This window comes from Hypanus sabinus, chromosome 17 (genome assembly GCF_030144855.1).
Source record: "Hypanus sabinus isolate sHypSab1 chromosome 17, sHypSab1.hap1, whole genome shotgun sequence".
In the NCBI taxonomy this organism is placed as follows: Eukaryota; Metazoa; Chordata; class Chondrichthyes; order Myliobatiformes; family Dasyatidae; genus Hypanus; species Hypanus sabinus.
This window is the reverse complement of record NC_082722.1, coordinates 70,968,357-70,985,360: the sequence shown is the minus strand read 5'-3', so window position 1 is coordinate 70,985,360 and position 17,004 is coordinate 70,968,357. Positions and strand designations below refer to the sequence as shown.

The 17,004-nt window shown below is 42.5% G+C and overlaps 1 protein-coding gene across 2 annotated transcripts in view; it reads right to left on the bottom strand.

Moving 5' to 3' along the window:
* Positions 1-17,004, bottom strand: part of adamts18 (ADAM metallopeptidase with thrombospondin type 1 motif, 18) — a 309,638-nt gene that overhangs the window by 21,580 nt on the left and 271,054 nt on the right. For both annotated transcript variants that reach the window (XM_059993277.1, XM_059993276.1), the window contains one exon: positions 2,852-3,056. In XM_059993277.1, coding sequence (XP_059849260.1) covers positions 2,852-3,056 — 205 coding nt within the window. The remainder of the gene's footprint in view (positions 1-2,851; positions 3,057-17,004) is intronic.

Genomic DNA, 17,004 nt, shown 5'->3' with positions numbered 1-17,004 from the left:
TGATTTTGCCAGTCTGCCAGAACAACCCCCATTGACATCAATGGATTTGGAGTTGAGAGGGTGAACAGCATACACATCACATAGAATCTCATGTCGTCTGCACACACCACTGTGTGGTGAAAAAAGCACAACAGCGCTTCTTTGACCTCAGACAGTTGAAGAAATTTGGTATGGGCCTCCAAATCCTAAGAACTTTCTACAGGGGTACAATTGAGAGCGTCAACGCCTGCTATGCGAGATGTACTTTCCTCAATCACAGGACTCTGCAGAGAGTAGTGCAGACAGCCCAGTGCATCTGCAGATGTGAAGTTCCCATGATTCAGGACATTTATAAAGACAGGTGTATAAAAAGGGCCCGAAGGGTCACTGGGGACCCGAGTCACCCCAACCACAAACTGTTCCAGCTGTTACCATCCGGGAAACAGTACCACAACATAAAAGCCAGGATCTACAGGCTCCGGGACAGCTTCTTCCACCAGGACATCAGACTGATTAATTCATGCTGTTACAATTGTATGTCAATGTTATATTGATTGCCATGTTGTACATATTATTTATTACAAATTACTATAAATTGCATATTGTACATTTAGATAGAGATGTAAAGATTTTTACTCCTCATGTATATGAAGGACGTAAGTAATAAAGTCAATTCAATTCAACTCATTGAAATCGCCATTGCTATCATAACTTTGCCTTTTTTGCATGCCTTTTCTACTTCCTGTTGAAGTTTATATCACACATTCTGGCTACTATTGGGAGGCCTGTATATAACTCCCATCAAGGGCTTTTTACCTTGCAGTTTTTTAACTCTATCCACAAGGGTTCTACATCTTTCAATCCTTATGTCACATCTTTCTAAGGAGTTGATAGGGATTTGTCTACCTAGCCTGGTCTATCATGAGCATAGTCATCCCCACCCTTGTCAGCATCTATAGGAGGCACTGCAACAAGAAGGCCGCATCTATCGTCAAGTATCCCCACCATCTAGACCATGTCCTATTCTTGCTGCTACTGGTGGGCAAGTGGTACAGAAGCCTGAAGCCCAACACCACCAGGTTCACGAACAGCTATTTTCCTACATCAATCAGGCTATTGAACCAACCTGTACAACCCTAATCCTTCCTCAGCAATGAAACACCTCAGGCCCCCTCATGCGCTACAATTGACAGGTTTTTTCTACTCTAATGTCTTGTTTTCAGCATCAGAATCTGGTTTTTTATCACTGACATATCTCATGAAGTTCATTGTTTTTGTGACAGCAGTACAGAGCAAAACATGAATAAGTTGCAAGAAAAAAATGCAAAAAAGGAATAGCAAAGTAGTATGTGTGGACTGTTCAGAAATCTGATAGCAGAGGGGAATAAGCTGTTCCTAAAAAGTTAAGTGTGTGTCTTTGGACAATCAGCACAACTGGCAAGGAAAGTTGGGCCCAAAGGCCTATTTCATGCTGTACAGCTCGATTACTCCATGGTGTGAAACCATATTTAGCCATTAGTGTTATCAGTATGAGAGGTACTTTCTGCTTATGGACGTGTGCACGTAGTCTCATCTATTTCAGGTTTGCATTTTCTTACTACTTGCTTATTATGACATGGAGGGAGACCATTTGGCCCACTGAGTCTATGCCAAATCTAAGCAGAGCCAACCCATTACCTTCATCCATCTTGTGTGATATCTCTGCAGCTCTGCAAACAATAATCTTATAACCTTCCCTTTTGTGTCCGCTCTCCCATCACCTTCCCTCGTGTCCCTGTTCTCCATCACCTTCCCTCGTGTCCCTGTTCTCCCATCACCTTCTCTCATGTCCCTGTTCTCCATCACCTTCCCTCGTGTCCCTGTTCTCTATCACCTTCCCTCGTGTCCCTGTTCTCCATCACCTTCTCTCGTGTCCATGTTCTCTCATCACCTTCCCTCGTGTCCCTGTTCTCCCTTCACCTTCCCTCGTGCCCCTGTTCTCCATCACTTTCCCTCGTGTCTGTTCTTCCCTTTTTTTCTCTTTTGCAACTAATCTACATTTAGGTACCAAAAGCCATATTCGATCAAACTATCAGTATTTCTTCAGAAAGTGGGAGGAAAGCTGAGGACCTGAAGGGAACTCAGGTTGGGGAAGAATGTACTAACTCCAGCCAGGTAATGCCCAAGTTTAGAATCATGCCTTGGCCCATGGAGTCATAAGGCAGCTTTCATCCATCTACAATATTGGATGTGCAGACGATGTATTGCATATGTGGCATGATAAACCTGGCCCTAAAGAGCACATCCCCTCACACCATTTAAGGAGTATCTGAACGAGCTTGTTAATAGGCAGATTAGACTACAGGCTACTGCAGGTGGATGAGGTATTTGATGGCTGACACGGTCACAAGGGGTCACAAAGCCTGAATCTACCCAACTGCACTGTGAGAGTACCATCAGCTCAAGGACAAAAGAGATTCAGAAAGATAGCTCACTATCAGCTTCTCAAGAAGAATAATAGATAAGATATTGGAGCAGAATTTGGCCATTTAGTCCATTATGTCTCCTCTGGCATTCAATCATGGCTGTTTCTTGCTCCTTTCTCTTGTGTTCTCCCCATAACCTTTAACCCTGTACCCAATCAAGGACCTATCAATCTTTGCCTTAACGACACCTGGCGACTTGGTGGCAACAAGCTCCACAGATTCACCATCTGTTAGCAGAAGAATGGATGGGCAATACATGTTGGCCAATGGATTAATAAAGAAGGAAGTACCATGTTTGGTGGGCTAGAATAGAATCCCACCCACATTCATGCTGCAAAATTGTTAGCATCCAGTCTCAATGAGTCTCTAAAAGACAAATATGGATAGGTGGGCACTATGTGGTTTACCTGGGTCCATGGTCCTGTGCTCCATTCAGGAGGGCAATCGTGGACGTTGCAGGGCTGTACTTGAGGGGGTGTTACCATGGGGCACATGGAGTGAGGCACGGCCTGGTCGTGTTGGAAGGCCACCTTGCGGAAGCACTGGAGCTGGCGGGTCTGCTCCCCTCCCCCGCAGGACCTGCTGCACTCATCCCACTTGCCCGTAGACCAGCTGTGATGGAAACAGAAAAGGAACAAGACAAAATGCGTGAGCCGGGTGATGAAGATCAGAGAAATGTGACAAGACCCAACCCATCACTAACACAACCAGGAATGTGAACCAGATGTTTCTCCTCAGATGAGAACCATTTCTTCCTCTATCTTCTGTTAGATGTATATCTGTAATAGGATTAGTGACTTGACTTATATGTAGCTGATAAAAATAAAAACATACATATTTGTTCAGGCTTTTATTTTTTAAGTAATAGCCCTGCTGATTTTCATTTGAAATTCAGCTGGATCACAGCAGGAGGGCACTCCATTTTGTTTTCATTGAGATTTTCAGCCAGACTGAACGTCGTAGGCACAGTCCTTTCACATTTCTTTCATTTGCACCATCAAAATCATTATCTGTAAATGTTGTTTTAGTTCATAAAGGAGAATGCTATCTGAGCAATATTTTGTGTTAATATTATGTAAAAGTTTATTCTTGATTATCAGTACAGTGTTTAACCAGTCTTGGTAATTTAAAGAATTCTAAGCTGATATTAATCTTCTCGCATACTTTAAAACTTTGCTTACTCATGTTGTGTACAAAACTTGGATATTTTACATGTAAATCTAGCTTCATGTGAAAACTGATTATGTGCTTTACCAGCAAGTATATTTCTCGGGTTTCTGGTCGGCTACTGGTATCAATTTTAACTGATGTTTCGACGACAGACTCTGCCATCTTCATCAGGGGTGATGCCTGGGCATGTCTACTCCAGTGTTATATATAACCACATTGTTGGTCCCTCCTGATTGGTTAGTCCTCAAACAATCAGCTTTCTGTTGTTCCACCTTGTTTACAATTGAATTCCAGTTCTTGCTTAGAGCTTGCAAAAATTCTTTCTCTCTAATTTTATTTCAATGTCTTCCTTCTCCAGGCAGTCTCAGAAGACACTGGCGCAGCACTACAGTTCTGTGCCGTCACAGTCAAACCTACGGCCATTGCGAACACAACGTCCTGCTACTGGCAATTTCTCCGGGTACCCCAAACGGATACACCTCCTATATTCCTTAAGGTGGATTTGCACCATGTGTTCTGCTGAGCCAATATCCACTGTTCCGCATTCACAGCGAGTCCTGTAACTGCCAGCTGTCCCGAGTCCCAGGTCATCTTTCTCCCACGTAACCTGGGATTTGAGCTTCCAAATAGGTTTGAAGATGGTATGAATCTCACATTTCTTCAGGATCCTGGTGATCCTTCCAGAAACCATGGAAATATAGGGAAGACAGGTGATAATGACAAGTTCCTCATCTTCCAGATATCTCTTCAGTGACAGAGTTCCTCTTATCCTTACCTACCATCTCACGTGTCTCTGCATCCAACACATCATTCTCTGTAACTTGCACCATTGTCCAAGGGATCTTACCACCAAACATACCCCCCACTCTCTACACTTTCCACAGGGATCGCTCCATCCATCATTCCCTTGTCCATGGTCCTCTAGGCACTTACTCCTGCAAGTGGCCAAAATGCTACACCTGTTCATACTTCTTCCTCACTTCCCTTCAGGGGTGCAAACAGTCCTTCCAGGTGAGGCAACACTTCACCTGTGATCTGCTGGAATTGTTTAATCTGTCTGGTGCTACCAAAGCAGCCTCTTGTACATTGGTAAGACCCAATATAAATTGGGGGAACCACTTCATCGAGCACCTCCTCTTCATCCGTCAAAAGTGGAATTTCCTGGTAGCTAAACACATTCCCATTCCCATTCCGACATAGCAGTCCATCTCCTCCTCTTGTGCCAAGATGTGGTCACGCTCAGGGTGGAGCAGCAACATGTTATATTCCGCTAAGTTTGCCTCCCACGTCGTGGCATGTATATTGATTTCTCCTTCTGGTAAAAAAAATTTCCTTCTCCCACCTCTCTTCTTCTATTCCTCTCTCTGGCCTCTTACCTCTTCTCACCTGCCTATCATCTGCACCTGGGTCCTCACCTCCTTCCTTTTCTCCTATGGTCCACTCCTATCAAATTCCTTCCTCTCCAGCCCTTTCTCTTTTCTACCCACCTTGCTTCACCAAGCACCTTCTAGCTATCTCTTTCTCCTCCCGTCATCTTTCTACTCTGGTGTCTTTTCAGTCCTGAAGAAGGGTCTCAGCCTGAAACGTCGACCGTATACATTTCCATGGATGCTACCTGACCGCTGAGTTCCTCCAACATTTTATTCCATATCTGTACTTCTAATTTTATTTTTAAGCGATATTATTATAAATGCTGAATGTTATTTTATTGCAGGTCACACCGAAACGGCAGAACAAATTTCTTATATATGTCATGTTATGGTAAGTAAAGTTGATCTTTGATCCTTTATCTTTCACCTATACAGATCGGCACTTTAGACAAGATACTTTCCATTGACAGCAATGCAAGTAATTTTATTTTATTTATTTATTTAATAAATAGGCTCATCTGGCCTAATGAGGCTGCACCCCCCAATTACGCCCATGTGACCAATTATCATACTAACCCGTCTGGCTTTGGAATGTGAGAGGAAACCGAAACGCCAGGCAGTAACCCACATGGTCAGGGGGGGAATATACAAACTCCTTATAGACATCTTGACTTTGACTTCACTGTCATTCAGCATTTTATTAGCTTCCCTGTATCGACTTTGGTCCCGAGGTAGATCCAATCGAAGCATTTAATTGCAACAAGATGCTCCACAAGTACAAACACTACTAGATGTTAACAAAAGAAGCACTTTCCAGACAGTTGATTTAAGAGACTCCAATCTCTGCCAGTGTAGAAATGTGTCTGGGAAGTCTCAGTCCTAAGTGGGCATCAGCTCACAGCATAAAAACTGATAACCACCATTTGAGGACTCAGTGAAAGGCAATTATTGTGTCTGACAGTCTGGGGAAAGTGAATTAACATCAGAGCAGACTGACTGATAGGCACAGCAGTGTATCACTGCTCCTGTAACAACTATCCATTTTGTACATGCTGACTTCTTCAACAAAATAATCTCAATGTTCCAAGGACTCTCATACCTGCTACTTATAACAGGCAGCACTGTCAAAAGCAGGTCACGTTGGTTGTATTTTAGTGAATTTGTAAGTTTCTCAGGAATTTGTTCAAGTTGAAGATTTCAATCACAATCTAAGATTGTTTAATGTAATTTCCAGTACACAAGTGTAAAGGAGAACAAAATAATTATTACTCCAGATCTGTTGCAGCACAAAAACACAATAAAGAACAGAATAATTAAAAAAGTGCAATAATTATGAATACATAAAATATATTAGATACACCAATTGTTTGTATATCCATAAAGTGACACCAGGCATGAGTGTCTGTACTTAAGGTGACCAACAGGAAATGTTAAGTAGTGGTGGTGGGGGCTGTGCAGGGGTGCATTAGTGGGTGGAGGAGTTGATCAGTCTTCCTGCTTGGGGGGAGTTAACTGATTTTGAGTTTCAAACAAGAGAAGATCTGTAGATGTTGCAAGTCAAAGTAATACACATGAAATGCTGGAGGAACTCAGCAGGCCAGGCAGCACCAATGGAAAAGAGTAAACAGTCGACGTTCCAGGACGAAACCCTTCATCAGGACTGGAACAAAGAGATCAGAAGTTCATGGCCTCCTCAACTGCTATGAAGAGGCCACACACAGGTTGGAGGAACAACACCTTATATTCCGCCTGGGTAGCCTCCAACCTGGTGGCATGAACATCCATTTCTTGAACTTCTGATAAAGCCCCTCACTTCTCTTATACCAGTCCCTGTTCCCATTTCTCTCTCTCACAGTATCTCCTTACTAACCCTTCCCTTTTTTCCACGGGTTCTGTCCTCTCCTATCAGATTTCCTCTTCTCCAGCCCTTTATCTCTTACATCAATCAACTTCCCAGTTCTTTACTTCATCCCATCCCCTCTCCTGGTTTCACCTATCACCTACTACCTTGTACTTCTTCCTCACTTCCCTCTACCTTCTAACTCTGATGTTTCATCTTGACTGTTTACTGGGTCAACTGTTTACCCTTCTCCAAAGATATTGCAAGGCTTGCCGAGCTCCTCCAGCTTTTTGTGTCTACTACAATGGTTTTGAGTCTGGTGGCCCTGGCGTGGATGTCACATGGCCTACTCCATAATGGAAGTGGGGCAAACAGTCCATGAGCAGGGTGGGTAGGATCCTTCATGATGTTTCTGGCCTTTATCCAGCACCTTTCTGTATATACAGTATGTCCTTGATGGTGGGTGGGCTGGTAGGTTGAACTAAATCAGTTCAGTAACCAGCAAACATAGCACTATTTCTATCAAAAGATCAGCACCATAGATGATGCCAGTATCTCACATCACTATTTTAATTAGTAACCAAAGATTTTTAATGAGGAGGATTTTTTTGGTTTGGTTCATTATTGTCACATATAGCAAGACGTAGTGAAAAACTTGACACAGATGAAATTATTACATAGTAGACCGAGTTAAAATAAGGAAATCATTAACAATGTAGAATAAAGCATAAAAGCTACAAAGAAAGTGCAGTACAAGTACACGATAAAGTGCAAGACCCTTATGAGGTAGATTGTGAGGCCAAGAGTCTATCTTATCGTACAAGATGTCCATTCAAGAGTCTGAACGTAGATAGTCAAACTTTGAACTTTAAACACAACTAATCCAAGCCAACGCTCACCTGACAAAATATGAGCGTTCTGACCATTGTTGGTAATATCATTTGTTCATTATGTGCTCTGTCATAAGATGTAGGTGATCGTGGTCATTCCATGACCATGATTGTTCTTCGCTAAGATATCTACAGGAGTAGTTCACCATTGCCTTTTTTTGGGCAGTAAAAGTCGGGTGATCCCAGCCATTATCAATATTCTTCAGAGATTGTCTACCTGGCGTCAGTGGTCACATAACCAGGACTTTTGAAATGGATCAGTTGCTCATTCTACCATCTACCTTCAGTTCACATGGCTTCATGTGACCTTAATTGGGGGGGGGGCAGGGGGGGCAAAGCAAGTGCTACCTTTTGCCCAGGGGTGACCTGCAGGCTAGCAGAGGGAAGGAGTGCCATACACCTCTTTGGTAGAGATATACCTTTACCCCACAACCCCTTTTAATAACATAATAATCTCAAAAATGCTTTTCAAATGTACCAATATGTAGCAAACCACCTGAAATAGATAGGGTACTGAGCCAACCTGACAAGGTTTAATCTGACTGTTTTATCAGATTATACACTCGCCAGCCTGAGCTTGCGACCAATAGATGGGCCCTATTGGGCTCAAGTTGAGTTCAATTCACTGTAGAAAGCAGAGTGCAGTTTCATTTAACTATTGAGCAACCACCCACCCCCAATTCCTAGAAATCCTGGGACTGACTAAACCAGAGAACAAATTGGAACTTTCTAACTTCTGTTATAGGGATCTGTCAGAAACATTCAAAAACCGACTTAACTTTTATGTGAATTTTACAATGTAGAATATTCCTCTGGGCTGAAATTTATAACTAAGCTCAGGAACACAGACTATATCACACTCAATTGCCGGCCATTATACAACTTGGCGGAGATTCAAAAGGTTGTACCTGATCCAATAAATAAGTCATGGTCAAATGAATTTTTGCAAAGGTTTAGCGATGATGTTCTGGATAACTGTCAAAGTTTTATGTAGGGCTAAAAGACTTTGATGAAATTCCAGCCAGCCACAATTCTCATAACACAAACCCACAAGACTTCAGTTCCTCAGCCTTCAAGGAAGCATTTAATTTTCAACAGGATGAATAAAGAGAAAGTGACTGCAGCTGATATAACTGAACAAGCTAATCCGGCAGCTCTACTGACACAGAGCGACCCTGACTTTTATCAAAATACTAGAGGTGTTGGAAACCTGAACCAAAAAATAAACAGAACGCTGAAAAGACTCAATAGGGCGGGCGTCGCGGTAGCATATCATTTGGTGTGACACCATTACAGCTCAGGTCGTCTGAGTTCGGAGTTCATTTCCAACATCCACTGTACGGAGTCTATACATTCCCCTATGGAATGTGTGGGTTTCCTCCCACAGTTCACACACAAACTGGTTGGTGGGTTAATTGGTCATTGTAAATCGTCCCATGATTAGGTGAGGGTTAAATTAGGGGTTGTTCAGTGGTGCAGCTCGAAGAGCCGGAAGGACCTATTCTGTGAAGTATCTCTAACTGAATGAATGGATGAATAGATAGGTAAATAATCAATCAATCTGTGGAAAGACAAATACCTAACAATTTAACCCTAATACTCCTTCATCTGAAAAACAGTCGTTGGCATGGAATGTTAACTCTTCCACGGAATTCCAATGTTAACCTTGATGCTTCCCTGTTCTCCCTTCTTTCCACAGTTGCTGCCTTACCTGGTGAGTGTTTTCTATATTTTGAATCTTAATTTTAGGAACCAATGTTGAACATGTCTAATGCATGGGGTAACATTTAGATGTTTCTTTTATACTATTTGGAAAAAGGATGTTGCTTGCAAAGACCACATTAAAGGTGATGGTGAAGCAGCTTCTTGAACCTCAGCAGACTTTTTGGCCAAGGTGTTCACACAATGCTGTTAGAATATTAGACATCAAACAGCACAGCACAGTGCAGGCCCTTCGGCCCATTTTAACCTACGCTAAGATTAACATTCCCTCCTACATAGCCCTCCAATTTGCCTATCAAAGAAACTCTTAAATATCCCAAATGCATCAGCTTCAACCAGCACCTCTGGCAGTATGTTCCACATACTTACCACTGTCTGCATGAAGAACTACTTCTATAACATCTCTCCCTATACTTTCCTCCAATCACCTTAAAATTACACCCTTGTGTATTATCCAATTCTGCTCTGGGAAAAAAGATGCTGGCTGTCCATTATATCTATGCCTCTTATCGTCTTATATACCTCTAACAAGTTGTCTCTCATCTTTTTCATTCCAAAGCAAAAAGCTCTAGCTTAATCAGACATTCCTCATAAGTCACTTCCTTTAATCCAGGCAGCATCTGGTAAATCTCCTCTGCAACCCTCTAAAGCTTCAACATCCTTCCTATAATGAGGCAACCAGACTGAATCCACGAGTCTGGAGGCTGAAAACTACGCTGGGGTTATATGACTGTACATGCGTGAAGCTGGGTGGGTGGGAGGGAGGAATGGGGCTTGTTTTGTTGTTTTTGCTTGGTGTGTTCTGTTTTGTTGCTCTCTGTATTGTTCTGCCAAGCACTGTGGGCATGCTGTGCTGGCATTGACATCTGTGGTGACACATATGGAATTATAAAGCATTTCAGCACAGACAAAAGCCCTTCGACCTATCCAGTGCATGCTGAACTGTTAACCTATAGAGTCCCATCGACCAGCACTCAGACCACAGTCTCCATACCTCTCCTATCATGTGCCTATCCAAATTTCTCTCAAATGTAGAAATGGAGCCCGCATCCACCACTTCGGCCAGCAGCTCATTCCACACTCTCACCAACTTCTGAGTGAAGAAGTTTCCCTCATGTTCCCCTTAAACATTTCACCTTTTACCCTTTTCCCATGACTTCCAGTTCTAGTCTGACGCAAGCTCAGTGGAAAAAGGCTATTTGCGATTACACTGTCTGTAACCTCATAAATTCATATACTTCCGTTAAATCTCTCTTCATTCTCCTATGCTCTAGAGAATAAAGTCCAAACCTGTTCAACCATTCCCTGTAACTCAGCTTCTCAATTCCTGGCAACATCCTTGTAAATCTTCACTGCACTCTATTAATCTTACTGACATCTTTCCTGTAGGTAGGTGACCAAAACTGCACGCAGTACTCCAAATTAGGCCTCATCAAGATCCCAACTCCTGTATTTAATACTTCGATCTATGCAGGCCAGCATGCCAAATGCTTGCTTTATGACCCAATCTACCTGTGACACCGCTTTCACTAGGGAGTTATGGATCTGTATTCCCAGATCCCTCTGTTCTACCCCACTCTTCAGCACTCACCATGTAAGACTTACCATGTCCTCCCAAGCTAAAGCATCTCACACTTGTTGTATTAAATTTCATCTGCCATTTTTTAGCCCATTTTTCCAGCTAGTCTGGATCCCATTGCTGGCTTTAATAGCCTTTCTCGCTGACCACTACACCCCCAAACTTGGTGTCATCCTGAAATTTGCTGATCCAATTTACTATGTTATTGTCCAGATCATTGCTAGAGATGAGAAGCAACAACTGACTGAGCATTAACCCCTGCAGCACCCCACCAGTCACAGTCAGAGAGGCAACCATTGACTACTACTCTCTGGATTCTCCCACACAGCTAATGACCAATCCAATTTACTACTTCATCCTGAATGCCAGTTCCTGATTCTTCTTGACCAGCCTACCATGTGGGACATTGCCAAAGGCCTTGCTAAAGTCCACATAGTTGTCCCTGCATATCCTTGGGTGTGTTGGTTGTTAATGCAAATTGCATATTTGTATGTTTTGATGTATATCTGATAAATAAATGTGAATCTGAATACAATACTCCAAGTGTTGTCAAACCAAAGTTGGGGAAGGAATTTCAACACTTAATCCATTAATGAGCAGGGCAAGAAATACATTTCTAATAAATTTACAATGATCAAATAGATTTTTGCAAAGTTATAGTGATGTTCTTGAGTATTAATTTTACATAAGGCTAAAGTGCTTTCAAATTCCACCCAGTTCACAATATATGCTGGAGATGGAGGGAGGGGGACACCAATATTCATTGCATTGGGTGGGTTACCACTCAGATGGCCACTTTTTCCCAGATGATGTCAAGCTTTGAGTGTCGAAGCCGCACACATCCAGGTAAGGAATGTGAATCTGAATACAACGCACCTGATGTGTCTAATAGATGTGGGAGGGATTTGGGCGTCAGGAAGTGAATCACTTGCTATGGGATATCTGAACGCTCTTATAGCCATAGCATTTATGTGGCTGGCCCATAGTGAACCTGCCATAGTAGAAAGAAACCAACCCTCCCTCCCCAAAAAAAAACCACAACTGAATCAGAGAGACACTACGAAGTCCATCACCATTAGGACTACACATCACCTCTGAAGCATCTTTCCTGTAGTTATCCAGCTTCACAACAAAACTCACTCAGACGCAATACCCTAACTCCCCCTGCATAACATCCATAAAATGTCTTTCCTGCTTTCCTTGTTCTATTGCTAATTGCTAAGTCTATTCATATGTTCACGTTTATTTTAGTTTGATTTTTGATATTTGCTCGTGTAACCATTCCGCTAATTGCTGAGTGATCATGGGTGTTTGCATTATTGTTTTATAAAGAGTTGGTTGCTGTTGTGTTGTTTGTTATTGTATTCCCCTGTATAATATATTTGGCACCGAAGCACAATCCATTCAGTTGCGTTTCACATACTGGAAATAAAGAGTTATTTATTTATTGATTGAGACACCAAGTGTAATAGACCTTTCCAGTCTTTCGAGCAACGCTGCCCAGCATCCCTGATTTAACCCTAGCTTAATCTCATGACAATTTACTATAACCAACTAACCTACCAACTGATAAATCTTTGTCTTTGGGAGGAAATGGGGGCAGCCGAAGAAAACCGGAGGAGAAACCCAGGGTCATGGAGAGAACATACAAACTCCTTACAGTCAGCAGTAGGAAATTAACCTGGGTCACTGGTACAGTAGATCATTCTGCCACCCACGCCTTCCGATACTGCTTCTGAAAATCTCCCTGGAAGGGTATTCCTCCAGTGATATCCCGAATGAAGATTTTCATTTATTAGCACCCCATCGACCCCACGCGTCACAGCATGATAAAAGAACTGTTCTTTCCCAAGACTGCAAGGAATGCAGAGAATTGTAAACACACCCCAGTCCACCATGAAATCAAACCTCCCTTCCTACAATACATCTGTACTTTGCACTGCCTCGGGGTAACAGCTAACATAATCAAAGCCCCTCCCAACCCAATTAATCTCTCCTCTACTTGCCATCAAACAGAAGGTACAAATGATTGAGTGCACACACCTTCAGCTACAAGGATGGTTTCCATCCTGCTGCTATCGTTGTACCGCGGAGAGCATTCTGACAGGCTGGTATGGAGGGGCTACTGCACAGGACTGAACGAAGCTGCAGAAGGATGTAAATCTAGTCAGCTCCATCTTGGGCACTAGCCTGCAAAGTATCCAGGACATCTTTAGGGAGCGGTGTCTCAGAAAGGCAGTGTCCATTATTAAGGGCCTTCCGCACTCAGGGCATGCCATTCTCTCATTGTTACCATCAGGTTGGAGGTACAGAAGCTTGAAGGCACACACTCAGCGATTCAGGAACAGCTTCTTCCCCTCTGCCATCCTATTCCTAAATGGACACTGAAGCTTTGGACACTATCTCACCTTTTTTAATATACAGTATTTCTGGTTTTTGCACATTCAAAAAAATCTATTCAATATATGTAATTGATTTACCTGTTTATTTATTATGAGGTTTTATTTTATTATTATTTTTTTCTCCCTCTTTGCTAGGTTATGTATTGCATTGAACTGCTGCTGCTAAGTTAACAAATTTCCTGTCACATGCTGGTGATAATAAACACCTGATTCTGATTCAGATAGGACTTTTGAAAGGGCCACTTATAAGATCATAAGATATAGGAGCAGAATGAGGCTATTTGGCCCATCAAATTTTCCCTCAGCCCCAATCTCTTACCTTCTCCAAATAACTCTTCATACCCTGACTAATTAAGAATCGATCAACCTCTGCCTTAATTATACCCAATGACTTGGCCTCCACAGCAGCCTGTGGCAATAAATTCTACAGATTCACCACTCTCTGGCTTCCCATTGTATCTCAGTAGGCATGACAATACCAAAGTAATTAGCAATTACTGTATGACTTTGACAAATTTCTACAGATAGATGGTGGAGAGTATATCGACTGGCTGGATCACAGCCAGGTAAGCAGTCACCAACGCCCTTGAAAATCCTATAAAAAGTAGTAGATGCGCCCCTTGACTACATCAACATGAAACTCTGCTACAAGAAAGCAGCATCTAGCATCGGGGATCCCTACAACACAGGCCATACTCCCTTCTGGCTCCTGCCATCACGAAGAAGGCACAGGAGTCTCAGGATTGACACCACCAGATTCAGGAATAGTTACTCCCCCTCAACCATCAGGCTTTTAAACCACAGGGGATAACTTCACTCAACTTCGCTTGCCTATCATTGGAGTCAATCAATGGACTCACTGCAAAGACTTCATCTCGTGCTCTTGCTATTTATTGCTTATTTATTTATTATTATTATTTCTTCTTTTTGTATTTGCACAGTTTGTTGATTTCTGCGTTCTGGTTGAATGCTCCAGTTGGGTAGTCTTTCTTTGACTCTGTTAAGGTTATTAATTTATAGATTTACTGTGTATGCTGACAAAATGAATCTCAGTGTTGTATACGGTAACATATATGTACTTTGATAATAAAATTTACTTTGAGCTTTGAACTCCCTCTTTCATGGATGCTTTGTGACCTCATAGGGTAGACCGATCTACAAAATACATTGCAGGAGCTCACCAAGAATCTTTCAAACTGCTGATCTCAGTTGCTAGATCTAACAGTCTGTCTACTTCCGCAGGAGGCTAAAAAGACATTCGGCATGTCGGCTTTGACCCTCATCAGTTTTTGTAGATGCTCAACAGAGTGCGTCCACTCCAGATGAACCATGGCTTGGTACAGCAACTGCTCTGCCCGTGACCGCAAGAAACTGCAGACAGTTGTGAACACAGCACAATGCATCTTGGAAGCCAGCCTCTCCCCTCCATGCACTCTATCTACAATTCTCTCCGCCTCAGTAAAACAGTGCAATTAAAGACCCACCAAATATTCTCTCTTCTCCCCCCTCCCATCAAACTTAAGATTCAAAAGCTGGAAGCCATATTCCCTAAGCTTAATGAGAGCTTCAATGCCACTGCTATGTCTATTGAATAGTGCCCTAGTACAATAAGATGGGCTCTTGACCTCAGTATGGCCTTCATCTTCTTGGTATTGGTATTGTCACATGAGCTGAGATACAGTGGAATGCCTGTCTTGCATACTGTTTCTACAGATCAGATCATTACAGAGTATATTGAGCTAGAGCAAGATAAGGCAATAATGATGCAGAATAACGTGTAAAAGATACCGAAAAAGCGCAGCACAGGTGAACGATAAATTGTGGGTAATCATAATGAGGTAGATTATAAGGCCAAGAGACCAACTTATCATATAAGCGACTGATTACAGTGGGATAGAAGCTGTTCTTGTGCCTGGTGGCACATAGTTTCAGGCTTTTGTATCTTCTGCCCAGTGGGAGAATGAAGAGAAAATATCTGGGGTAGGTGAGGCTGTTGATTATGTTGGTACTTTACTGAGGCATAAACAGAGCCCACAGATGGGAGGCTGGTTCTGAAGCAGTGTCACGGCCCGAAACGTTGACTATTTATTCCTTTCCATCGATGCTATCTGACTTAGCATTTTCTCCAGCATTTTGTGTGTGAAGCTGGTTACTGTGATGTGCTGAGCTGCATCCACAACTCTCTGCAGGTTCTTGCAGCCACGGGCAGAACAGTTACTACACTAAGCCTATCTGCCTGCAATGTATTTTCCCTGTAATTGTAACACTTTATTCTGCATTCTGTCATTGTTTTTCTTTTTACTGCCTCACTGTACTGAAATGATGAAGTGAACTGTATGGATGGCAACGTTTTCACCAATTTAACACGCCTGCACAAGTTCTCTTTCAGTTACACACATCACAACAAGTTAGAGTTATGTTCTCATTTCAACATTACTGCCAGCAATAAACTCTCCATCTCCCTTGTAACTGTACCATTTAGACTATGTGCACCGCACCAGGCCACTTGCAGAAGTTCACTCAGGGGCAAATAAGGATGGTCAATAAATGCTGGAATTGCAAGCAATGGCCACATTCAGAAAATGGATATTGTTTTACAAAGTGGTTTTGAGTTAGGCACCAAGATCTACTTTCTCTTTTGGTAGTTTCCAATATAGAACCAGTCCTGGAGGGAGAACCTCTTATACAACGGATAAATACACTCACACCCACATAATACACAGTTATCAGACTCCTGAATGGACCTCCTGAATAATAATATGGCCTCTTGACCTCAATCCACCTCATTATGATTTGCACTTTATCATTTACCTGCACTGCACATCTTTGGTAACTTTTGCACTTTTTCCTGCAGCACTATTGTTTTATGGGTGGTGTAAGGCTCTCCAAAGGAGATGGACAGCTCTCCTTTCCTCTGTTAGCCTGCAGACCACCCTTGGGCAAGACGTAGCATCTGCTTAGCCCCCCGATCAGGGTCAACTGAAGCCACGGGAGCAGGTGGTGGATGGTCGTATGAGCAGCTGGAGCACATCACAAGACCAGGTCATTGTTAACGGCTGGGCTCACCTATCTTGCAAAGCCACTGCCCAAAAAGCAGCAGTGGCAAACCGCTTCTGTAAATAAAATTTGCCAAGAACAATCACGGTCATGGAAAGACCATGATCGCCCACGTCGTATGACACAGCGCTTAACAAACAAACTACTGGTTTACTTTATTCTAACTCAGTGCACTGTGTAACGATTTGAACTGAACAAACAGAAAGCATGATGAGGCTAGCAGTACTCCAAAAACAAACCTCCTTCACGGGGAAAATATGGTCGAGGCTGCATACTTCAGAAAGCCAGCCTTGTTAAAACCAGAATATTACAAATTACCTCTCATCTATGAGTAAACAATCCATTGAACATTATCCCGAACAGAATGAATAATGATTAGTAATAAAGTGTAGGCTCAGAAAGGAGCGTGAGGAATGTCAACTACAGACCAACAAACTTTTACGGATCTGCTGTTGAAAGTATCCTGACTGGTTGCATCATAGTTTAACAGTGCCAGAATGGAGAAAGTGCAGAGAGTCTTTGATACTGCC